Source organism: Crinia signifera, chromosome 4, assembly GCF_055691185.1.
Source record: "Crinia signifera chromosome 4, ASM5569118v1, whole genome shotgun sequence".
Lineage (NCBI taxonomy): Eukaryota > Metazoa > Chordata > Amphibia > Anura > Myobatrachidae > Crinia > Crinia signifera.
In genome coordinates this window covers 153,423,857-153,449,818 of record NC_139220.1, presented here as the reverse complement: position 1 = coordinate 153,449,818, position 25,962 = coordinate 153,423,857, and the positions used below count along the sequence as shown (strand labels likewise).

The following is a 25,962-nucleotide window of genomic DNA, read 5'->3' as shown; positions in this document are numbered from 1 at the left end:
CTTCTCCTTTGCCACCCAGAACAGAGTACAAGGAGAAGGTGGCAACAATACTTAATGCAGCCACCTGCATTAAGTACAACAATGATCCTCATAGACACCCTTGAATTTTTGACTTGCGGACATGGTGGCGCCCCCCAGATCCCGGCGCCCTAGGCAGCCCTGTTGCCAGATAATGCAGTACACTTACCTTTTTGTAAATTAAACTGAACATTGCTATCCTCATTTGCATTCCTATACGATGTAGACCAAAAATGGCAGGATGTAGAAGCAGCATTCTGACTGCAAAGAGTAGAGACAGACCAATTGCCAAGTAGTAAGCAATGGACCTCTCTAGAGTATTGCTTTGATCATAAGATGCTATGATTCTTCCAAGGAGAAGTGGTTGAACAGCTTTTGTGATTTCCTAAAAAGAAAAAGATCATGTTTTATAATACTAGTCCGATATATATGATTCATCCTACAAATTGAGAATTACAGCAGGAGGATGGAAGAGTCGTTTTTAGTAAAAGGATTTATGACGTCTAGCTATTTTTGCCCTGGGAAGGAAACATTTCCCTGTTCCTTGTCTGCAAAGGTACAGGAAATGTTGGGCAGTTGGCAACAGCGGTACATACAGGACACTGCCAAATGCAGCTGACCAACTATTGCATCTGGACTATTTCAGCAAGTCTAACAAAACCAAAAATGACTGCATGGTTCCGGCAACACTGTTAAATTTTTGGCCCAACCAGCTCATTATCTGCTAATCAGGCCAATAACTGAACAGAGTATGCTCAGCATAAGGGAGAAAGGCAGAGTGCATTCAACCACACAAGGGCCCTTATTCTGATCAGTGCGGCCGGATCCGAATATGCGGCCAGCACCGTGCGTCCTAAACCCCGCCTTCCATACGGATCACCAACTCCGTCCGTACGCGGTAAGAAGCTGTTCAAACGGACCGCACGTGTATTTCTCATGAATACACCTCCTCCATCTCAGGGAACCTCCCCCATCATTCGATGGCCGCAGACCATCGAATGCAGGACCGAGTGGCCAGGCAGCTCCCGCAACCTCAGTCCACACGGGCATTTCTCCGTGCAAAAGCAGGGATCTGGGCGGGCAGCTGACATCCGGCAATGTCATATGTCCGCCCCCTACACGTGCGTCACGGCCGCATTACCATACGTACGCCCAGTGTTTGCATGGGAACGCCCATGAAACGCGGGGTGTAAACATATGGTAATGAGCCCAAACAGCCCTTCACACCCCTCTCCACCCCCTGTTCGTAGTGTACACATTTCATGCGGAATGTGGCCGTGCGTCCCGCTCGCACATGCGCAGACATAAAACATTGGCGGCACGAACGCACGCAGATATTACCGCACCAACCAGAATAAGGGCCTAAGTGTGCTTATATATATACACGACTAAAGGGCTGGTATGGTTATCTTACAATGGTAAAATAAAATAATTCTACATGCAGGGCCAGTGTAAGGTTTCTCAGCACCCTAGGCAAAACATCAACCTACTGCCCCCATAGTGACATAACTCCCAGAGTCAATGAAGATGATATCTTCCAGTCTAACAGCACTGGAGGGGCACCTGCATGTATAGCAGCACCTGCATGGTTCACAGCAGGATTCAAGTGTGACTGCTGCTCTTCCACTGGAGCTCTGCAGCACGGCCACATAGTTAATTGGCTTTATCCCAGTATTCAGACTCGGTGGTGCCCCTCAGATCCTGGCACTCTAGGCAGCTGCCTAAAGCTGCCTAGGGGTAGAGCTGGCTTTGTCTACATGAGATACAGTAGTGTGAAACAGGTACAGAATAGTTCTTTATAGAGATCATCATTGTACCAGTCATCTTTGGTAAAGATTGATGTCAGGTACTTTGTGTTATGTCAAATGTTTAATAAATGTTGACTTTTTTGGCAAAGGTATTCATTTATTTATTTACAGTTTCTTATATATAGCGCAGCAGATTCCATTGCGCTTTACAATAGTAGACAGTGATAAGACAAACTGGGTAACAACAGACAGACTTGGAGGTTAGAGGGCCCTGCTGCAAGCTTACAATCTATAGGGACTTGGAGGGAAACATAAGGACAGGCACCAGTAATAGCACAGCAGTCCCACCAAGCTACAAGTCCAGAAGGGAAGCTAAATAATACATGTGTGCCTCAGAGGGTAATGTGTGTGTCCCCTCCACACTGCACTGTGCTCCCCAGCCGGCAGATCATCTGTCAGTCACAGTGCAGCCTGCTGAGCAGAATGCTGAGTCTAAGGATTGATTTGCAAACGCTGCCCACCGCCCGCATGACCGCCTGCCCCCCTAGCTTGCCGGGTTTCCCTGCATGCATGCAAAGGAATGTTTTGCATAAACATCCATTCTCTGCTTGCGTGCGGGGAGGAAATCATTTGATGGTCGCCAACCATCAAATGATTTCCTCAGCGCTCACAGATGTACAACACTTCTCTGGTGTTTAACATCTGCGGGCGCCCTGTGTAGGAAGCGGACAGGCAGCTGACATGCCTGTGTCTTCATCAAATCACTATGGGAACACCCATGAAACGCTGGGCATTCCCATGGGTGTGCCGCTGCCCCCCACCCCCCACCTGCAGTACTGTGTGCGAGCATCCGGCAAATATTTGATTCGCCATGCCTGCTCGCACCAAACGGCTGCACATGCCCCTAAATGTTTATGTTCATGCGCAGTTGCAAAACATCACTCACTGTTGTGAATTGGCAATGGTGAGTGAGAGCTGCATTTATACTGATCTGTGTCCTGCACTCAGCGTTCTGCTCAGCAGGCTGCGCTGTGACTGTCTAACTGAGGATCTGCCAGCTGGGGAACAATGCAGCACAGAGGCCACACGGTGTCACTGGCTGTGGCTGGGGAGGGAAAGAGCAAAAAGGCCCCAATAAATGGTATGTGACACACGGAAAGGGTGGGGGGTGCATGGTTGATACAGGTGGCTTTGCTGAAGGGGGGCAGTGCTGACACTTGAGGAAGGCAGATAGGGCTGACACTGAGGGGAAGGGGGGCAGGGCTGACACTGAGGGGAAGGGGCCTGCTACTCCTGTGGGTAATATGTGCATAAGCGTTCCTAGTCTTGTGGACATTATGTGCATAAGGAGTGATACTCCTGTGAGAATTGTGTTTACCTATACCTAGGGCAGTGTGTCTTATGGGCTTTAGCTGGCATCCGTGTGGTTTAATGTGAATAACAAACCCTACTGTGTGGTGTAATGTGCAATGGAACTATGTGACCATGCCCCTTCCCTATGATTCCACATCCCTACATTTTGACACACTCTGGAGGCATGTAATGTCCCTGTTTTCGTTATTGGGGGGCACAAATTCCCTTTCTGGCACAGGGCACCAAGACACATAGCTCCCAGGTGTTGGCTAAATCGTGTCCTTGCAAATATGTAACTGAAAAGAGGGCATAGCCCCATGGGGAGGTGCATGGTCTCACGACATCACTCTGGGGTGAACTCAGCACTGGAGATGCAGGGCTGCACCAGAGACTGCTCCTGTTCTGTGTAGATGCCACGTGCATTCGTACAGCATCTAGCCACCCGCTGCTCACCTGCTGCTCTGCATAGCAAAGCAGAGGTGTGTACTTTCACAACTCCATCCAATCACCCTAGGACAATGTGTCATGCAGGTGGGACAGGGAGATAGAAGGTACAGTATAGATAGATAGAAGGTACAGTATAAAGACTACACTCAAAAGAGAAGAAAAGAGAAGAATATATGAGAACCCCATTCCATTCAGGTATGCACAGCTGCTGGTCCTGACATTACTGTTCTGTTATTCCGTCATTTTGACGGGCTGGTAACTAGTGAATGAATGACATAAAGCATTTTCCCAAAGTTTTGGAATTCAGCAATAATGAATGCATGATTAGAAGTAGGCTACTACAATAGGGACTATACTGCAGATATTAATTTAATTTCAAAGCACTGTGTATGTTTTAGTAAAATAATGTTGAATTAGTTCATTTTTAACTCCTTAAAATGTGTGTATGCAATCATATAATTATCTGCATTAGCAACAAAATAAAGTACATAGTAACCACAAATGTCATCATACCCCGAGATATAACAGAATACCATAAAAAAGAAATTTCCAGAAAAAACATCGTTTCAGTGCATTGATTAATTTTGGGGTTGCCTTTGATGTTGCCAGCTCCCTGTCCCATTCCCTGAAAAACAACAAAACAAGAGAGTTATCCATCACTTGTAGCATTTACACTTGTAACATTTCTGCCCATTCGCAGGTATTTCCACGGAAACATCGCAAGCTTACATAAAGATGCTAATAAAAACACAGCGTTAGAATACCAGTGAGATCCACTCTTCATTATCCTGAAAACGTAACTTCAGCATCAGTTCATTCATGTGTTTGGCAGATTTAAATACCTAACCATATATCTCATGGCAGGGAGTTAATTCATGTAAAGGTCACATTGTATGTATAAAAAACAGCCAGGGTTCTTAAGACCAATGCAGAAATAATAGGCAAATAAAGTTTGTTGGAGTTCATCCAGGCCCTAGCAAGATGAAAACAAAGACAGACTATTCTGACTGGTAACAATGCAGACAAAGGTGACTTGTTGGCAGAATAACATCTTATCTATTAACACAGAAACGAGACATATCAGACGTTTTTCTATGTTTATGGTGACTTTGTTTCTATATATATCTATATAGATATCTATATCTATATAGATATATATATATATATATATATATCTATATATATATTGTCAGATACCATGAAATGACAAACACAGGATTGTGGATGCACCAGTAACTGGCAGCATCCGTATTAATGCCATCAATCCAAATAAAGGCCCATGTCCATCAACAGGCTTAGCACATGTAGAAATATGAATGTATATATTTACATTAAAAGAATGACCTCTGTATAAAACTACTCATACAACAAACACTGTGTTTGCATAATAACGTGTTAGCCTGATTACTACACTATGCTACTGCGAGTTTCCGTATGACTAATACAAGGATCCGGGCATCAGTCATTAGTATCGGAACTTGCATGTGCATGTGAAACTAGCTTGATCAGAATGGACATTAGACACAGCAGTTCCATGCAATCACATTGTGCTGTATGCCAAAATGTGTTATTTACATGAGAGAACACACAAATGTCTGACAGCCCCAGGAAGTGCAAATGTACAGTATATAGATCAACCCAAACTTACCTTCTCTTCCAGAACTTTCATGTGACTCCAGAATGTGTAGAAAGATTTGGGTCACCTGGACAGGTCAGGATTTACCACTAGGAATGATGGCACTTGCTGGGGGGCAACACACCAGGCTGATTATTTTTTTCTATCATTAAGAATTTTTTTTTTTATATATTTTTTTTAGTAACTGACTGAAGTGGGAAAAACTATGGTCTGTGAGGTGCTGGGGGGGGGGGGGTTGGTGAGGTTGTGGGTATTCTGGTATCTGGACTGGCCCTGAAATGAAAGGGAAAGTGACGGGTAATAATGACCTCTAATCCACCCCTGCATCTGGGAGAGTAGAGAACCATCATGCAATAGGTAAAAGTGGAAACGTGGGTAAGGCAAGGGATAAGTGACCAATCCCCTGTAAAATGTGTCATCATGTCCCAATATAAATGGTGTGAATTTAAACATTTTTGTAACAGGAACATGGAACCAAGACTTGTTTCCTCTGACCCAGACCTCCTCCTGTCCAGATCTCCAAGAGCACAGTAAGAAAAAATACATACGTATAATATTGGTATTCGATTGATGATGGTTGATGACTGATTGAAGGTGAGCATGGTTACATTTTGAGGACTACATATGGTGTTCGTGTCGACGTGGTAGTGCCGTGAGGAACTGAAGCAACGGTGTGGACCCATTGCCGGCTATCGCGTGGAAGTGAGGACGCCGGCGAACACCGAAGGAGAAGACGCGGATCCCATCCCCTGCAGGCAGCAAGTTCAGGTATCGGGTAAGTGCACGGTGCACCACCGGAGGGTTAGGGACGCCAGCCCCCGGTACCACCTTACACTTACCTTGACCTCCAAGACTTTCTTTTCCCTGCAAGAGACTCCCGCTGACACCAGAGGTCTGCAAGTGCCCATCCAAACCCCGATTTGCCTCCTGCAAGTTCCCCAACCCCCCCCCACCCCTTCCTCTCAACATCAGCACCAACAACAGACTCCGTGCATTGCCAAACCACGGAAGTCTGCTGAAAAACTGACTAAACCCCGCAGCCAGGCTGAATAACCCCAAACCAATCTGCAGAAGACGCTTAAGTTGAGATCTGCAGCTTTAGAGGTCCCTGTGACAAAACAACAACAGGGAGACCTACCCACCCCCAATTAACCCCGCACCATTTAGAGTGTATGCACAATTTTAAGTATCAATAAATATTTGTTCACAAACAGCCTTTGCAATACATTTTGTTTAGCATAAACAAGAGGTCCATATCAATACCAGCGAGTGCGCAATTCAACGAAAAATTGCAGGTCCTAACACCTGTTTGACCCAACGGCATGTCAAGGAGGGATGATTTGGTCCGATTAAATGGCCCGAATGGTTGCAATCGGAACAAATCGCTTCAGTGTATGGGGGCTTTAAGAATCAAATAGTAAAAGCATCTGTTAGAACATTTTTGCTTATAAAGAAAAGAAAGAGGAGAAGTCACAGCCAATCCCCCCTTGAAACGCCTGGAAATATCCCGGGGTGGCAGGATCGCATGTAATATATGACATGCGATCATATTTCCAACTGCAGGTCCCATGGATCCTTAAACACCCATACAAGAAAATTAAGTAGCAATATGAGTGCACTGAAAGCCTTTTGGCCACTGCCATTTATATTTTTAATTATTTTTCTTTTTCTATTCTCACTCACTGTATTTTAATATTGCACCATTTTATCAAGTACTAATACAGTTACATTTTATTATTATTATTATTATTATTATTCGACTTTCAGTGCACCCATATTGCTACTTCCTTTTCTTGTATGGGTGTTTCAGGTCATAAATTAATTAAATTAATTAATTACTTCAAAGTGAGATCTATATTGCAGTGTAAAAATAAAGCAGCCAGTATTTACCCTGCACAGAAACAAAATATCTTACCCAAATCTAATTCTCTCTGCACATTTTACATCTGCCCCCCTGCAGTGCACATGGTTTTGTCCATCTAAGAAGGATTTTGTCAGAAAGAGTGAACTAGAATAAGGCCCTATGTGTGTATATGTCCAATGGATCCTTGGTGCAGCACTGACAATCTTTGATTCAATACGCAAGGGACAGCGCATCAGAATTGGCAGTAAAATATATTCGATTTGGGCCTTTCTCATCCGATTCCTCGGCCCAATGCCTTTTTCAGCTTCTTTACCTATATTTTAATCATATTAATTATAAACTGCGGGATTTCAGGAAAACACAGAACACTGTACCTTTCAAGTCTTTCAGACAGGTTATCTGCAGAATCCTCAGTGGGAATTTGATATATGTCTGACAATTCTAATCGTTGTCTATATCCCTTCTTCAAAATAGGCTTGGTCCAACTGAAATGAAATACAATGCCCGCATTTTACCTTTAATGACAAATCAATAAAAAATTAACAACAAAACATGTACATGTATAACCATTGATACTGTGTATTTGTATTGTCTTTTTGTACACAACTGTATGCTTTAAAACAGACTGATAAGCACAGCTTGTGACAGTATTCTTGGGTAGATTTATTAAGCCTGGTGAAGTGATAAAGTGGCCAGTGATAACGCACCAGCCAATCGGCTCCTAACTGTCAAGTTACAGACCGGGTTTGAAAAATTGCAGAAGCCGATTGGCTGGTGCGTTATCACTGGCCACTTCACCTTCACCAAGCTTAATAAATGTGCCCCTCAGTGTGAAAAATACTGTAGATGGTTTAAACTCTTAAATAATAAAATAAATCTAAAATATGGGGCGAAATGTAATAGGGTGCGATTTTTTAGACATGTGCGATTTTTGGTCAAAAACGGCCGAAATCGCACATTTTCCGAAAATCGCACATTTAATAGGTTAAAAATCGCGGTAAAAAGCGCACTTTTTACCGCGAAATCGCACATTTTAAAGATGCGATTTTCAGTCACACTGAAAATCGCATCCAGATGTTTTCCCATAGGAAACTATAGAACTCGCATATGTAATAGGATGCGAGTTCTAAAGTCGCATATGGGACCTTACCAAAAAACGCAAAAAAAATAGACCAGCTTCTTGCTGGCGATTTTTACAGAACCATGCACAAATCTGTGTGATCTGTGCATGGTTCTGTCCAAAAAAAGGCTAAAAGTTAAAGTAAAAAAAAAAAACGGCGTGGGGTCCCCCCTCCAGAGCATAACCAGCCCCGGGCTGAAAGAGCCGGTCCTGGTTTCATAAAATCACAGGAACAAACAAGTTGGGGTTCCGTGCATTTTATAAAACCAGCACCAGGCTCAAGGGCCGGTCCTGGTTCCCAAAATACGGGGGACAAAATGACTAGGGGTCCCCCGTATTTCAAGAACCAGCACCGGGCCCAACCAGCCAGCAGGGTAATGCCACAGCCGGGGGGAGACTTTTTATACAAGTCCCCCCGGCCAAAGCATTTAGCCCTCTGACCGGTCAGCATGGGCAGGGGTCCTGGGGGAGTGGGGACCCCCCCAAAGAAGGGGTCCCCCCCCTCCAGAACTTACCAGCCCATGCTGAAGCCCGGGGCTGTCCTCGATGCCCCTGGGCGGTGGGCATCGAGCTGATATTTGGTGTAAAAAAATAGATAAACTATTGTTTTTTACTGTGGCACTACAAGTGCCAGCAAGCCTCCCCAGCAAGCTGGGACTTGGAGAACCACAAGTCCCAGCCTGCTGGGCATTAAAGGGCCCTCTGGCACTTGTAGTTCCACAGTTAAAAAAATAGTGCACAAAACACACTGACACACATTTTAAATAAAACTTTAATACACACATTACACACATACTAATACTTACCTATCTTCTTCCCGTAGGTAGCCCTGGTCCTGATGTCCTCCGGTCCTGTGTCGGCGTTCCTCTTCATGTCGACGTCCTTCTTGAAGTCGACGTCCCTGTCGGCGATGGCGTCCGGTGTCCGGGTCCGACGAAATCCATGGAGGAAGCTGTGGAAGGAAACCATACTCACCTGTCCCAGCGCGACATAGTCCAGGTAAGGGTCTTGGAAAAAAAACAAACCGACACCCGAATCCAAGCGGACACGACGGAGACGCACGTGTGTTTGTTTACATCGTGCGGCTCCGCCTCCCGAATGCCGCTATTGGCCGCCTTGCGGCCTAGCGGCTCCTGATTGGCCGCTAGGCCGCAAGGCGGCCAATAGCGGCATTCGGGAGGCGGAGCCGCACGATGTAAACAAACACACGTGCGTCTCCGTCGTGTCCGCTTGGATTCGGGTGTCGGTTTGTTTTTTTTCCAAGACCCTTACCTGGACTACGTCGCGCTGGGACAGGTGAGTATGGTTTCCTTCCACAGCTTCCTCCATGGATTTCGTCGGACCCGGACACCGGACGCCATCGCCGACAGGGACGTCGACTTCAAGAAGGACGTCGACATGAAGAGGAACGCCGACACAGGACCGGAGGACATCAGGACCAGGGCTACCTACGGGAAGAAGATAGGTAAGTATTAGTATGTGTGTAATGTGTGTATTAAAGTTTTATTTAAAATGTGTGTCAGTGTGTTTTGTGCACTATTTTTTTAACTGTGGAACTACAAGTGCCAGCGGGCCCTTTAATGCCCAGCAGGCTGGGACTTGTGGTTCTCCAAGTCCCAGCTTGCTGGGGAGGCTTGCTGGCACTTGTAGTGCCACAGTAAAAAACAATAGTTTATCTATTTTTTTACACCAAATATCAGCTCGATGCCCACCGCCCAGGGGCATCGAGGACAGCCCCGGGCTTCAGCATGGGCTGGTAAGTTCTGGAGGGGGGGGACCCCTTCTTTGGGGGGGTCCCCACTCCCCCAGGACCCCTGCCCATGCTGACCGGTCAGAGGGCTAAATGCTTTGGCCGGGGGGACTTGTATAAAAAGTCTCCCCCCGGCTGTGGCATTACCCTGCTGGCTGGTTGGGCCCGGTGCTGGTTCTTGAAATACGGGGGACCCCTAGTCATTTTGTCCCCCGTATTTTGGGAACCAGGACCGGCCCTTGAGCCTGGTGCTGGTTTTATAAAATGCACGGAACCCCAACTTGTTTGTTCCTGTGATTTTATGAAACCAGGACCGGCTCTTTCAGCCCGGGGCTGGTTATGCTCTGGAGGGGGGACCCCACGCCGTTTTTTTTTTAATTTTATTTTTTTACCCAAAATCGCATATATGAAAATGCGCACATTTTCATGACTGAAAATGCGCACATTTTCATGACTGGAAATCGCGGCAAATCGCATTTTTTGCCGCTAATTCGCATCTCATTACATATGCGAATTCGCGGCAAAAAACGCGATTTTTAAAGGTGCGATTTGGTGCGATTTTTTTTTAGTCTAAAAAAACGCACCCTATTACATTTCGCCCATGGATTCAAGCAGAGAAGATCCTTAAGTGGTACTGGAAACAAATCTGCTGCATTAAATTATTCTGAAAGTTTGCGGAAATAGCTGCACACAGATAGGTGCTAAAGCTGAATCATGTCAGTATCCAGATTAAGCAGCAACTAATGAAAGCAAATAAGCAAAGTTTACCGATCAACCATTACAATAGATAAATGATGCATCACAATTAGTGCTTGGCACGTTAACGCAATAATATCAAGTTAAAGTTGCAGCACTTAAAGGGCTTAATGCCGTTAACGTGTGTGTGTGGGGGGGAGGGGGGGCACGGGCGATGGGGGAAAGTGGCGCCATGGAAGCACAGAGTCTTGGCAGCCACCCATGGAGTGGCACAGGGACTCTAATGCTGTCAGAGACTGTGCACCGATCCACCCCCTCCCCCCCCCCTCTCGCAATTAAAAGATTTAACTCTCCCTGGCAATGAGCATTTAACCCCCTATGGCAACAAGCATGTAATCACCCCTGGCAACTAGCATGGTACCCCTGGAAACAAGAACGGAATCCCTATGGAACCGAGCATGCAATTCCCCTTGATAACAAGCAAGTATTCCCCCTGGCAACGAGCATGGAACCCCTGGCATTGAGATTGAAGGTAAGTGGCACTTATGTGCCTAACAATGAGATTAATTGCAGTTAATTGCAAAAATCTCATGCAAATAATCGTGATTAAAAATTTTAATAGTAGCCCAGCACTACTTATAATGCTATTCTTCTGTATGCTTCGGAATTTACAAATTTGTATGCTGTCCCTGTTGATGGGGGAGACCCAAAAACGTAGGAATAAATGGATTTTTTTAACTGCATTTGGAAGCTTGTTTGGATGCTGCTTTTACTACTAGGAAACTTGTCCACTGGCTCACTTCTTCACTCTTATCATATGGGCCGGGGAGCAAGTTGAAGGTGGTGCAGCATAAAGAGCTTACTGACATCCGTTGTACTGCAGTCAATTATCAACCCTCCGGCCCCAGACAGGTCTTCTGTGTCATAAATCTTGGGTTTTGTTCTTCTGTTCATCAGTTTCTGCATGGTCTTTCAGTGTATTCTGCCTGGATTCATTCGGCGTGCACCTAGATCGCAATCATTGGGGCAGATGTATTAAGCATGGTGAAGAGATAAAGTCTAGAAAAAGTGTAGATAAAATGAAAGGAGATAGTGCACCAGACAATCAATGTCCAACTGTCATTTTTTAACGCAGTTGATTGGCTGGTGCGTGTGTAATTTTCTACACTTTTTCTACACTTTATCTCTTCACCAGGCTTAATACATCTGCCCAAATGTTTGTGAAACTATACCCAGCTCTCCCTGATTAGAAACCTGAGAGACTCTAGCCCATTGTTCTGACAGCTGTAACCCTTTATCTCCCTGCTAGCAGTGGTTCTGCATTTTCCATTTGAACTCTCACTGTAATCCTCTAAAACTACTCCTGAGATTACAGTTACCACCCTGTTATTCTGCCAATCCATGCTAGGCAATGGGGATTATATATCCTGCTCAAGAAACAGGAAGTTGCCTTGAGCAACGCTACTGACTTCAATCTGATTCTGGTCGCTGACCTGACCTTGTTTCTTGACACTTTATGCACCTGGCTCCTTTTGGCACTCCAAGCTGTACCTGTACCCAGCACTATCCTCTCTGTGCTGCTAGTCAGCACTATTGATACGCTCACTGCTGTCCAGGCTTCCTAGCCACAGCCAGTCTGTGCCGCTGCCTGGCAATTATTGATACACACTGCTCTGTCCAGCTTCCAACTCCTTAGCCGCATCAGGTCACCTTCCATAGCCTGGCTATCGGCTGTCATCCTGACACAACTGCTGACCAGCCATCCAGCATGTATTCAGTATTTATCCTCCAGCCTCTATCTAAAATTTAACACTCAGATTCCAATCGCTATACAGCGAGTAATCATCATTCGAATTCCACTGCTTGTCAGCGTGTTCCTGCTATCTAGATCTCAGTCACTCACCTGCTGCTGCCTGGCTTCCTGTGCTTCTAAGACGCTACCAGTATCCAGGAGTCTCCTCGAACCATCGCTGCTATGGAACTAAGCTGCTATTTGTCTCCAGTGGTACATATCATCAGTTCGCTATTAGCTGCTTAGTCGCTCTTCAGTCTCAAGTCGACCTTGCCTCCTAGTCCCTGTGAGTGGTTACTCTGGTTAGCCAGTTCTAGCCTCCAGCTATACATTTTGTTATCCCCAGATTCAGCCTTCAACTACATATTCCAATATCCCCGGATTCTGATCACTAGTATCCTGTCAGCATATTGAACTTTGCCTCTAGTTCTATTCCAGCATACCCGGATTCAGTGTGTTTATTGTGCTAGCGCCAACCCAGATCTTAAACATTGTATTCAGCTCAGCCCACAACAGTTATGGCTGAGTTCACAAATCCTTGTGTGATATATCCTGATTTCCAGACTGTCCTGAGAAATCCCAAACAGTTGGCATCCCTAGTACCTTGAAGACAGGAAATTACAAATCATGGCAAGAAAGAACCCTAAAAATGTATCTTCTCCACTATATTATCTAAACATACCTCACAACTTTAGAAGGTATGAAAGTGGGACCTGGGGAGCCAAAAACCAGGCCTATGGCTGAAAAGGTGGCAGGCCTCAAAAGGTGGCCAGGGCCTTGAGTGGAGGGGCAGGGCATCACTGCACAACACCCATTAATATCATTTTGGGGGTGTGAATAGCACATCTTATCTTGAGCAGCTGGACAGTGTGTGTCCTTCTCCCACCTGCTTACCTCCCTGATCACAGGCTCCACCAACCGCTGTGGATAATATTGGGACTGTCCCACTGGAATCAGAACTTGTTCTTAATCAAATTTTTGCAGTGCTCCGCAAAACACTGCACCACCTCTGTGCTGTAAATCATGGGAGCAGCTTCATAGGTGTTTACATTTTTTACTACTGCTTATGAAAACATTTGACTCTATGAACCCCTGGTATCATTAAAAAAATCTAGCTGAAACTGTGAAAGTGTAGTGCGCACAAAGGCCAGAGCTGTGTTTAGGCCTCTGCATGGCTGTTTGTAAAGGATCCAAATTGCACATGCTTAGTAAAGGGCTTATATTCTATTTAAGTTCAAGTGCCAGTAGAGCACAAAATGTAATTCTCTCATTGAATAAAGTTTTTTTATTAAAAGATTGATTGCTTCATCTATTTAATCTATCAATGAACATTAGATATCAAGTTTCCACATCATGATGACATTCACACAATTGATTTTAATCAATGCTTAACATCTCCTATGAAATTGCAAAAGTCAACTGTTCAAGCAAATCCCATTCATCAACACAAGCTGAGGCAATATAATCAAAGCTGAGCTTGCCAAAAAACAGCTGTTTGCTTTATTGGGATTTCCAGCGCTACGTACATAGATAAGTGTAACAGGTTTATAACCAAGGAAGCTGTGATGCTATCATTGTAACTTTCTCAGACAATATAACAGGAAACATAAAATCTATTGTACGTCAGCACTGTGAGTAAAGAAGAAACCAAATCCACAAAGATATACATATACATATAGAAGATTTCATATCAGAATAGCAGCTATATAATAAGATGAATGACAAATGAGCAATTTTATAATAATTTTTAACTACACCCTTTTTAAAATGTTATATTACAGGATTAAAGCTATCCTCCAGGACAGTGGTCAGGGAACTCGGTCCTCATTACCCCACGCAGTGCATGTTTTCAGGTCTCCTCACAGAATCACAAGTGAAATAATTAACTCCACCTGCGGACCTTATAAAATGTGTCTGTGAGTAATTAGTACACCTGTGCACCTGCTGGGTTACAAAACATGCACTGTGTGGGGTAATGAGGACCGAGTTCCCTGACCACTGCTCCAGGATAATTCTGGAGAAAATAGTTTACATTGAAGAGGCAAATTTTAATATCAGGGCTATTTATCAAACGCTGGAGAAGTCTGAGATTTCTCTGATGTTTACATAGTGGATACATAGTGGATACCAGATTCCATATTCTTATGGGGTCTCTCAACTCCCTGTCTGTAAGGAGAGGTCCTGTGCTCCCAGAATATTTGTGCTCATTACATAGTGAATATGTTACAAGATTGTTATACTGGGGGAAATTTACTAAAGGAAATTTGTAAAAAATAGGTGTATTTTTATTTAGAAAATAGAAATACACTTATTTTTGACATTTATGGGGAAATTTACTAAAGAAAATGTGTAAAAAATAGGTGTATTTGTATCTAGAAATACACTTATTTTTGACATTTACTATCCCGAAAATACGGCAATTCGTATTCGTATTGATAGCACATCAATACAAATATGAATTGCCGTATTTTCGGGATAGTAAATGTCAAAAATAAGTGTATTTCTATTTTCTAAATACAAATACACCTATTTTTTTTTACAAATTTTCTTTAGTAAATGTCCCCCACTGTGTCCAACCTAAGACCCTACAGCACCACTGGTTCCAGTCTAGTGTATAATTCAACTGGTTCCAGCCTGGTGTCCAACTCAAGTTTGCAGGTACCAGCATTGCACAGTACCACCAGTACCAGCCTCGTTTCCAGCTGAAGCTGCTGTTCTAGCAGCGTACTGTATACTACCCCTTTTATCAGCCCAGTGCTCAACTTAAGGCACTGTCCCAGCAGCATGAAGTATCACTGGTATCAACCCAGTATCCAGCTAAAGTCGCTGTCCTAGCAGTGTACAGATCCACTAGTAACAGTCCATTGTCCGGCTTAAGCCTCTGTCCCAGCAGCATACAGATCCACCGGCACCAGCCCAGTGTCCAGTTCAAAGCTACTGTCCAAGCAACATCCAAAGCTACCAGTATTAGAGTCATCTAATAGAGACTTCTGTAACTCATATCCAGGTTCTTTGTAATAGTACAGAGCTCAAGTCTACAGCATCCATTCACAGCATGCTATTGTTGTTCCAGCATTCTCCTCTCAGCTGATGTCCTGTCCATATATGTGCAGGAACTCAGACTGCTCTGTTTGCTTCTACAGCTTTGTCACCAACTCCAATTCCAGGAATGCAAGCAAATGAATTTAAAGTTGTGAAAATGAGCCTCCTAAGATGCACGGTAATTTAATTTCTTAGTGGTCTGTAACATGTGGCCCTCTGATAGCTATCTTCCTAATGTGGTTGGTGTATGAATCTGTTATAGATGAGAGTGTTTCATGCGGATTTGCCTACAATCTTGGATTGACGACATTTGGCACAGGGCAGGGGATGTTATTCCAAGACTAGGGGTGAAATTGAATAGGATGAGAGATTCAGAAAGTGAGAGATTTGGTAAGAAAACCAGTTTGATTTTTGCCGAGTAAATAATTGCCGCTTTAAAAAAACTGGAGATTTCTTACCAAAACTCTCACTTTCTGAATCTCTCATCCTATTATGCTTCCCATGCTAGAGTACAGGACTTTGCCCGTGCTGCACCCCTTCAGTGGAACGCACTCCCTCGCTCCATTAGACTCTCCCCGACCTTGCAAAGCTTCAAACGGGCACTGAAAACTCACCTATTCATCAAAGCGTACCCTTCTACTGCATAAACCAGCTGGTTCTCCGACCCCTTGCCTGTTTACATCCTGCTATCTAACCACCCCCTCGCTTGCACCTCTTGTAATCTGTCTGTCTCCCCTTCCTACTAGATTGTAAGCTCCTCCGAGCAGGGCCCTCTTCCCTCCTGTTGTCAAAGCCCACTTCTCTTCACATTTCACTCACAGCTCTCCTTTACTCCAACACTCAGTGACCATCTTCGTCTGCATACTCATCTCCATCATTGGCCTCAAGCCTCTAGTTGTATGTTGATTGAGTCCTCACTACTTACATTTAAGCTGTAATGTGTATTGAACTGTGGTGATCTTTATTTGTACTGTATTTTTGTTATTTATTCAATGTTATGCCAAGCTTTGTCTCCCTGTATTGTTCCTTTGTACGGCGCTGCAAAACACTTGTGGCGCCTTATAAATAAAATTATAATAATAATACTAAATTTCACCCTTGGTGTCACCTTTGCTCGTTGCCAAGGGGGACTAATTTTGCTCATTGCCAAGGGGGAATTTTATTGCTCATTGCCAAGGGGGACTATTATTGCTCATTGCCATGGGTACTAATTTTGCTTGTTCCAAGGGGGAATATTATTGGTCATTGCAAATGGGGGATATTATTGCTCATTGCCAAGGGGGACTATTATTGCTTTTTGCCAAGGGGGACTATTATTGCTCGTTGCCAAGGGGGACTATTATTGCTCATTGCCAAGGGGGGCTATTATTGCTCGTTGCCAAGGGGGACTCCCTCCCTGCTCGCTCCCTGCTCTGCCCAGCTGAGCTGGCCGCCCTGTCTGCAGCTATTTTCACCAATGACAAGGAACTCTTTGCCCCTCTCCAACACTACTGTTGCCACCTAGCACAGAATTCAGTGCTTCCCAGGTCTGCCTTTTCCTCACACTGTGCAATGCAATAGATGCATTGTTTGTAAGCAAAACACGCAACATGCATACTTCCTACTTTTGAGAATCCATGTTAGAGAGATTGTGAAGGTGACATCTATTAGCATGGACGTGTACTGCTACATCTGAGAGTCTGGTCATAAAATGACTTACATACAAATGTAGACGAGCGCCTAACAGCTGCATACCTCCCAACATGACCCATTCCAGGAGGGACACAATGTTTTCTTCCTGGACTTCCCTTTTATTCTATGATTGCCATCACCTGTGTGGAACATGATAAGAAAGGTGTTTCATCATAGGTGATGGTAATCATACATTACCTGGGAAGTTCAGGAGCAGAGCATAAGCGCTGTGGAATATGTATGCGCTATATAAGAAACTGTTAATCAATAAATAATAAAATAAATTGTGTCCTTCCTGGAGAGGGTCATGTTGGGAGGTATGCAGCTGCATTATATAGGATATGGGAGGTCAGGGCGATTGCTGCTGGGAAACATGGCGACTCTTCAGGGAGATATGGCAATTGCTGCTGTTCAGGGAGTCTCCTGTAGAATGCAGGTGGGTAGGCAACTACGCAATACATGTGAAGGGAGAAACAAGTCTGAACAATCTTATGGTATTCTGTGAATTAATAAATTGCCCATTATGAAAATCACACAAAAAGAATTCATTTAAAATTGTGATTTCAATGTGCACTTTAATACATCCCATCATGGTGTATTTTTTTCATACATAAAAATATGGATAGAATGAACAGATGTCTACTGAAGGTGTGCTGGTTATTTAGAGATTCAGAAACTTATTCAGGTCCCTTCGCTCCCCGTGTATGCATGTTTTCCCTACGCGCATTTCTGTGAATGCGCTGAGTGCAAACAGGCACGGTGAACTACAATTCCCATTCGCACCCACCAATGTGGGTGGGGGCATGGCAGCGGCGGATGGACACGCCCACGGGAACGACCAGCGTTTCATAGGTGTTCCCATGAAAACACTGGACGTTCCCATGGTAATGAAGCATTAACACAGCTGCCGGGGGCAGGCAGCTAGCATCACTGGATGTCAGATGCCCGTCCTGTCCTCGTACAGGGCGCACACAAAGCTAAGACACCTGAGAGTGTCTTAGTTTTGGGTGCTCGTTTCACATCATTCAATGGTCGGTGACCATCGAATGATGTGGTCCTCGCCCCCTAGGCTGCGAATGGATGTTTATGCAAAACATCCATTAGCAGCCGTGCCGGCAAATTCGGCGTGCGAGGGGTGGCGTTAAATGCACACGTAACGTTGTGAGCTTTGCAGCATTGCGTGTGGATAACCTCCTCAGTACTTTCAGTTCAGAACAGACCCTCACCACTTTCACAGAAAGGTTTAGAAATTGCAAGTCGCACATAAGTGCTTTATTTAGAACACAGACCCATGTGAGATTTCATAAATGTGCACCGTGTGGTAAGTCAAATAGAACAATGTTTATTAGAAAAGAAATCTAATACTGTCCTACTTAATATCAGGGAATGCAATCCAATTAATGGTTTGGTCATGGAGTGTTAACACCAAAGTTAATGTAATGGCTCAAATAAAGGTTAAAAAAGCATTTTTTTAATAAGCATGTATGATTTGAACACAGGTGTCAGTTTACTAAACTGGCAGAGACATACCACATCTTGTTTTTAAACTGTATGACTAGCTATGAGACAAGTTTGAGTTACAAAAGTTGAAGAGAAACTTCCACTACTAGGTTCCTCATTTTAACAGATGGGACCAATAAAAAAAGCTGTGCAGACGGGATACGGTCATTGGGTCACCAGCATGATGGTCGACAAGCATTAGGTCGATACCTTTACGTCAACATGCATTTAGGTCGACATGACTTAAGGTCGACATGCAGGACGTTCGACATTGGTTAGGTCGACAGGGTCATTAGGTCGACAGGATCATTAGGTCAACATGGGTAAGGGCAACAGGGTCATTAGGTCGACATGTTTTTTTTTACTGTTTTTTGAGCAAATGTGCCGACAGGCGGTATTTCATGCCCTACCATCCACTAGAGCATGGTGGGAGAATAAAACACGCGAGGGGGCCCTTTGCTCCCCCTGTGTTCGCATGTTTGCCTAATGCGCATTACATAATGGTGGGAGAATAAAATAGTTTGCCAAGCAGAGGCACCGTGCCCGAAACATAGAGAGCGCAGCGAGCCATGCGAGGGGATGCAATGCTATGTTTCAGTGTCCATGTGGACTGTGTCAACATTTGGGTGAAAAACCCCATGTCGAACTTTTGACTGTCGAACTTGCCCATGTCAACCTAATGCTTGTGTCGACCTAATGACCTGTCGACCTAGTGGTGTCGACCAAATGAATGTCGACATAATGATCCACACACAATGTGAGGAAGGGAATGGAGATAGCACTAACCCACACACTGAGAGTTACAGATGGAGGGAGCTCCATCTTTGCAGAGGCTGGTAATTCTATGGCCAGCCCCCACCAGCCGACACCAGGGGGCGCGCGCACACAAGATGCTTTGCGCCCTATGGTGACGGAGCTCCCCACTGCCATCCGCCACCTCCCCTGCCACCATCGACGGTCCCCATCACCACCCCGGACCCCTTAACCCTGCCCATCTCCCTGAAGCGTAGACGGGCAGGGCCCTGCTGCCCAGCCGCTGAGAGACTAGGACGCGCGTGAGACCCACACACGTCCCAGTCTGCTGGAGTCCCTCTCCGCCGGCTCTCGCCACCGGGGACGGTCTGGCGAGAGCCGAGCAAAGAATATAGGGGCTCCATCTGTAATTAGTGGCAGTAGCAGGGTCCCCCAGCAGCACAGAGTATATCAGGAGACTTTAACATAAATTAACAAAACATAATATTTACTATTTAAATTTGTGAACATTCTTAAAATCCTGGGCTACGCTGGATACTCCAGCTAGTATGTAGTATAGGATGCTTCTCCTGGGAGCTAGTAATAACAGCATGATTTTTATCTTAATTGACTCTCTTTTGTTTATTATGTTTAAAAGCCATTGAATCTTTCTTGTACTTGTCCAAGTTCACAGTGAGTTTACGTATCTAACAGTTTGTCAGTCTTATCCTCAGTTAGGGGGTGATTCTCTAACACTCGGAAGGAGACGATGTTTTGAGGTCTGCGCAATTAAGCATTGCAGACCCTCGCACCTAATGGTTTTAGCGAGTTACACACTTGCAGGACCGTTAGTGGCAGCGAGGGAGCACCAGGGGCAGAAACAACGCTGGACCATGGGTCGGTGACCATCAAATCATTTCTCCTGCTGGCAGATACATGCAAGGGGATGTGTTATCAAACACATCACCTTGTGGTACGGAGGGGATTTGGCAGTGGAGCGAGCATTCGGCGGAGTGTTGTTTCAGCGCTCAGTAAGCAGCTGCTTACCAATCCAACATGAATCACCCCCATAATATCATTGTTACCTCGGACCTAAGGATGCCAAATTCAGTTCTAGTTTTGGGTACTTTACAACCCAACTCCACTCATAAGTAGTTCAAATCTATTGAACACTTGTTAGAAAACACAACAATAAGTGGAATTAGTCCTCCTTATAGTAAGGATACTCACAATATGAAAGCCACATGGTATATTTTTTGTTACAGAAAGAATATAATAAAAATTCCCATATAAAATACAAACCATCTCACATTTACTCAACCTCGATTTAAGATTTAATTTATAATTCTAAAAATTCTTCCTGTACAAATAACACATCTTTTATTTCCTTATCAGCAAGACTTACAGTATCCACCTAGTCTCACTAATATTAAGCAAGTGATCATCCAAAAAAAGGAATTTCCGGTACTTGTGTAGTTTCACGGCGCCACCGCGTGCACAGTGAAACTTTGAAACTTGGCAGTCTGCCAGACTCTGTGTTTACTGTGCGCGTGCCTCTCTAGCTGTTCTCAGCGCAGCGCGTGGCTGCTTTCCTTATGTAAGCTACGTTATCAGCAAAACGCTGGGCAGCAGCAGTGCACCCAGCGCTGACAGGTCACTGTGGTACTTGTAGTTCCACAGTGAAATAGGCAGTCCTGCGCACCGCTGACAACCCAGCAATTTAGACTCCTCCGGCTATTTAGAAGTCTAGATTTAGACGTCTAAATCCAGACTCCCTGCAAACCGCTAAGATAGGGGCATCTAAATTTAGACGGTAAAGCGTCTAAATTTAGTAGGGTCTAGGGGTACACTATTAAACCTGTTCACAATGACACTAGTTGACGTAACAGCTGTCGACCTTGTTAATTCCACTATCCACACCAACCCGAAGCGTGGCGAGCGCAGCGAGCCTGCGAGGGGCGGCGGTACGCATCCTACGACCTTTTCATACCCCCACTATCCATGTCGGCGTGGAGTTGATTTTCTAAAGTGTGGCGAGCGCAGCGAGCCACCGAGCCCGAAGCGTGGCGAGCGCAGCGAGCCCCGCGAGGGGACGCGGATACCTGTGAAGCCTGCGAGGGGACGCGGATACCTGTGAAGCCCGCGAGGGGACGCGGATACCTGTGAAGGTATCCGCGTCCCCTCGCCACGCTTCGGGCTCGGTGGCTCGCTGCGCTCGCCACACTTTATAAAATCAACTAAACGCCAACGTGGACAGTGGGGGTATGAAAAGGTCGTAGGACGCGTACCGCCGCCGCTCGCCACGCTTTGGGTTGGCGTGGATAGTGGAATTAACAAGGTCGACAGCTGTTACGTCGACTTGTGTCATTGTGAACAGGTTTAATAGTGTACCCCTAGACCCTACTAAATTTAGACGCTTTACCGTCTAAATTTAGATGCCCCCATCTTAGCGGTTTGCAGGGGGTCTGGATTTAGACGTCTAAATCTAGACGTCTAAATTGCCGGGGTGTCCAGTTCAGGGAGTCTGGATTTAGACGCTTTAGTGTCTCAATTGCCGGGTTGTCAGTGGTGCGCAGGAGTCTGGATTTAGACGCTTTAGCGTCTAAATTGCCGGGTTGTCAGCGGTGCGCAGGACTGCCTATTTCACTGTGGAACTACAAGTACCACAGTGACCTGTTAGCGCTGGGTGCACTGCTGCTGTCCAGCGCTATGCTGATAACGTAGCTTACATAAGGAAAGCAGCCACGCGCTGCGCTGACAACAGCTAGAGCAGCACGCGCACAGTAAACACAGAGTCTGGCAGACTACCAAGTTTCAAAGTTTCACTGTGCGCGCGGTGGCGCCGTGAAACTACACAAGTACCGAATTTCCTTTCTGGGCCTAATTCAGAACTGAACACAGGGCACATTTTGTTAGACAATGGACAAAACCATGTGCACTGCAGGTAGGATAAATCTAACATGTGCAGATAGAATTATATTTGGGTGAGTTATTTTGTTTCTGTGCAGAGTAAATACTAGCTGCTTTATTTTTACACTGCAATTTAGATTTCAGTTTCAACATATCCCACCCAAATCTAACCCTCTCTGAACATATTACATTTGTCCTACTGTACCTGCAGGTCACATGGTTTTGTCCATTTGCAAATAAAATGGGTGACATTTAATAGAATGTGATTTTTAGTAACTTTTCAAAATCGCCCATTATCGCACTTTAAATAAAAAAATAGCATAAGCTTCCCCCTGCTCAGCATAACCAGCCCCGGGCTCATTGAGCCAGAACTGGTTCTAAAAATACGGGGGACAAAAAGTGTAGGGGTCCCCCTTATTTCTTAAACCAGCCCCGGACTCTTGGACCAGTCCTGGATACAAAAATACGGGGGACAATAAATCTGGGGGTCCCCTGTATTTTGAAAACAGCAACCCAGCGGTATCATGCCAAAGCCTGGGACACTTTTTACATGAGGTCCCCTGGCCGAACCATGAGCACTGTGGCCGGTCAGCCTTGGACGGGGTTCCTGGAGGAGTGGGGACCCCCCAATAAAGGGGTCGTCGTCCCCCAGGCTTCACCCATCCAAGGCTGAAGCCCGGGGCTGTCACCGGCGTCCCTGGGCTTTGGACGCCGGCCTGATAGGGTTAAAACACTCATTCATAACATTGCTTTATACAGGTGAACTACAAGTGCCAGCAGACCTCCCCCGCATGCTGGGATTTGGAGAACCACAAGAAAGAATGTGAAGCCTGGGGAGGACCCCTTTATTGGGGACCCTGTCCAAGGCTGACCAGCCACTGAGCTCATGGTTCGGCCGGGGGACCTTATGTAAAAAGTTTCACCCGGCTGAGGCATGACACCGCGGGCTGTTGGAGCCCAGTGCTGGTTTCAAAATACGGGGGGACCCACAGATTTTTGAAACCAGGACCGGTCCAAGAGTCCCGGGCTGGTTTCAGAAATATGGGGGACCCCTACGCTTTTTGTCCCCCGTATTTTTGGAACCAGTTTTGGCTCAATGAGCTTGGGGCTGGGCGTACGTATGGTAATCCGGCCCTTACGCACATGTGGGGGGCGGACATATGACATATATGGATTCCAGCTGCCCGCCCATATTCCTGCTTTGCACAGAGAATTGCCCGAGTGGTCTGGAGCACTCGTGCTGTCTGACCACTCGGTCCAGCATTCGATGGTCGCACGCACAACTACATCCTTCATTTTTGACGCCAAGGTGGGCCTGTGTACTTTAAATGCAGGAGCCTATTTATAATCCCATTACCGCCCGCTCTGCTCTCCTCTCCTCTCTCTCCGCTCTCTGAGTGTGCACAATGGCACCACTGACTCCCACCTTTACCCTCCTCATTCCATAACCTATCATGGTGTCCCCCCCCCCCCCTGTTGTTTTCTCCTGGATCTGCCCTTGCAGATGCTGTCACTAGAATGGGAGGGTGCCCAGCACAGGGCAAGGCCACCATGCCTGCCAAGTCCCTACCCGCTATGCCATTGCAAAAGTTTGTACAGCAAAGTGCTCACATCTTAAGGGTAGCCCCCTGCCTGTGCAACATAACTGCAATGACAGATGCCGGGCTGCCATGTTTTGGGTTGCAGCGGCTGTGTGTGATGTAATACAGCTGCCGCAGTCTGCCCCACAAGCATTCTGGACGTCACTTACACTGCATTTGCATTTTCCTGAATGCATATGCGCTGCCACGTGAGCGCAGTTGCAGAAGAATGGAAATAGCTGATTATCGATTTAACAACAATTAGGTCCTATATCGTTAGGCCCTGATCCCTCGAGCCAATAGCAACATTGTCTGTACATGCACCGCAATCTGAGGTTATTGTCAATGACATCATACTCCTGGATGTATGTTGTAATATTGCTCAGTGTGTATGCACTAGGTTGTTTCTAGGGAATTTCCAGGGAAATAGTTGATAACATTACATCCTTTGCAGTGTTGTCTAGTGTGTACCCAGGTTAAAATGATGCAGCAGCAGCCCAGCCCACAGACTTGTGCAGCATGGGGAAGGACGCTGCTGCTGGCAGACAAAGAATGTGCATACCTCCCAACTTCTCTGTTGAAGAAATAGGGACACTCGCGCGGCGAAGCCACGCGCGCGCCCGAAAAGGGGGTGGGTGTATGCAAATGAGGGTGCGGCTTATGCTAATTAGCCGCAACCTCATTTTCATACGAGAATAGACCCTGTGCGCATGTGCACAGTGTCTATTCTTTTAGATTGGGGGGTCTCCCAACTGCCACCCCCCGCAGCGGGACAATGCCTGCCGCGGGTGGGACAGCGGGACAGGACCCGAAAATCGGGACTGTCCCGCTGTAATCGTGACAGTTGGGAGGTATGGAGTGTGTAGCGGTAGTCCAGAAATATAGGAAGCAATGCTGCACCTTGCGGAATTTGACTACTGGAGGAAACGACTGAGAAGTGAGGCTGATCTCCAGGAACCGATATGTGTAAAAGCCGGAACCAGACAGGACCCCGGAACGCTGGACCAGACTGGCATTACAAATCTCTGGAATGCACAGTTTGATGTCTGCTCCGGCATTCTAGGGACCAGTCTGGTTCCGGTTCTTACTTAGTCTCTCCAGGAACTTCAGAAGTTTAGCTCACGGTCCCCCCAGGCATCAACTACGATTTCAATAGTGCAAAAATAGTTTTGACACATCCCGCGAAAACAAGTATTTACACTACTTTTGAAAGTTTTACTAAATAGATCCCACAGAAAGAGTTAAAACCTTCTTTCTTTATAATCAGCTTCCTTTCAAGATATACAGACAAAAAAAACCGTTTGTCTTTATTTACACCTATACTTGTACTCACAAGCGTGAATCATTCCCTCTCCTGACCCACTTCAGACTTGGGGGCATTGTGCAAGTAATTGCTCTGTGCACCCCCTGTTTATTTTCTACATTAATGCCTTCATTTCACACAGGATTATTAGAAGGTTCAGGGGAGGGCCACAAATTTATTATGCACTTGCTGGTTGCACAGAAGACCCATTTTCAGTGGCGTAACTAGCATAAGGCAGCCCCCGCTGCCGCTTGGGGGAGCGTGCGGCAGCAGGGTCTGTGTGGGCGCCGGCAGGGCTGCCCCCCCCCCCCCGACTCCTCGTCTACCCCTCCCAATAGCAGCAGCAAAAGCAGCAGTGTCTGAACCCCCCCTCCCCCTCCTGAGCAGCGGCAGCGCTGCCTGACTCTTCATTTACCGCTCCTAATAACAGCAGTACAGGCAGAAGTGTCTGAAACTCCACCAAACCTGCCCCTCCTGAGCAGCGGCAGCGCTGCTTCACTCCTGGCTGTCACTGTGCATATTACAGGCTGCTGTGCCTAGTGCTGCCCTCCGGACCGTCATCATCCAGAGCCACCTCCAGTCCCCCTCCAGTCCCCACGTGTCATGTGCGGGGCCACCCACATATTCCCCCGCGCACACCCGCCTGCGAATTACCTGCAGGAGCGCAAATTGTATGGGGAGCAGGAGAATGGCGTGCGGATTAGGACGGAGCCGGAGACAGGAGCACTGATGGGGAACACTGCAGGAGACAGCCCACCCGCAGCGCAGATGCCGGAGGGGGTAAGGAACACAAATAGGAG

The 25,962-nt window shown here is 46.0% G+C and overlaps 1 protein-coding gene across 1 annotated transcript in view; it reads right to left on the bottom strand.

Moving 5' to 3' along the window:
• Window positions 1-25,962, bottom strand: part of CFTR (CF transmembrane conductance regulator) — a 176,300-nt gene that overhangs the window by 111,232 nt on the left and 39,106 nt on the right. The window contains exons 2-4 of the mRNA XM_083182806.1: window positions 7,441-7,551; window positions 4,080-4,191; window positions 188-403 (exon numbers count right to left, since the gene is read on the bottom strand). Of these exons, the coding sequence (XP_083038932.1) occupies window positions 188-403; window positions 4,080-4,191; window positions 7,441-7,551 (439 nt within the window). The remainder of the gene's footprint in view (window positions 1-187; window positions 404-4,079; window positions 4,192-7,440; window positions 7,552-25,962) is intronic.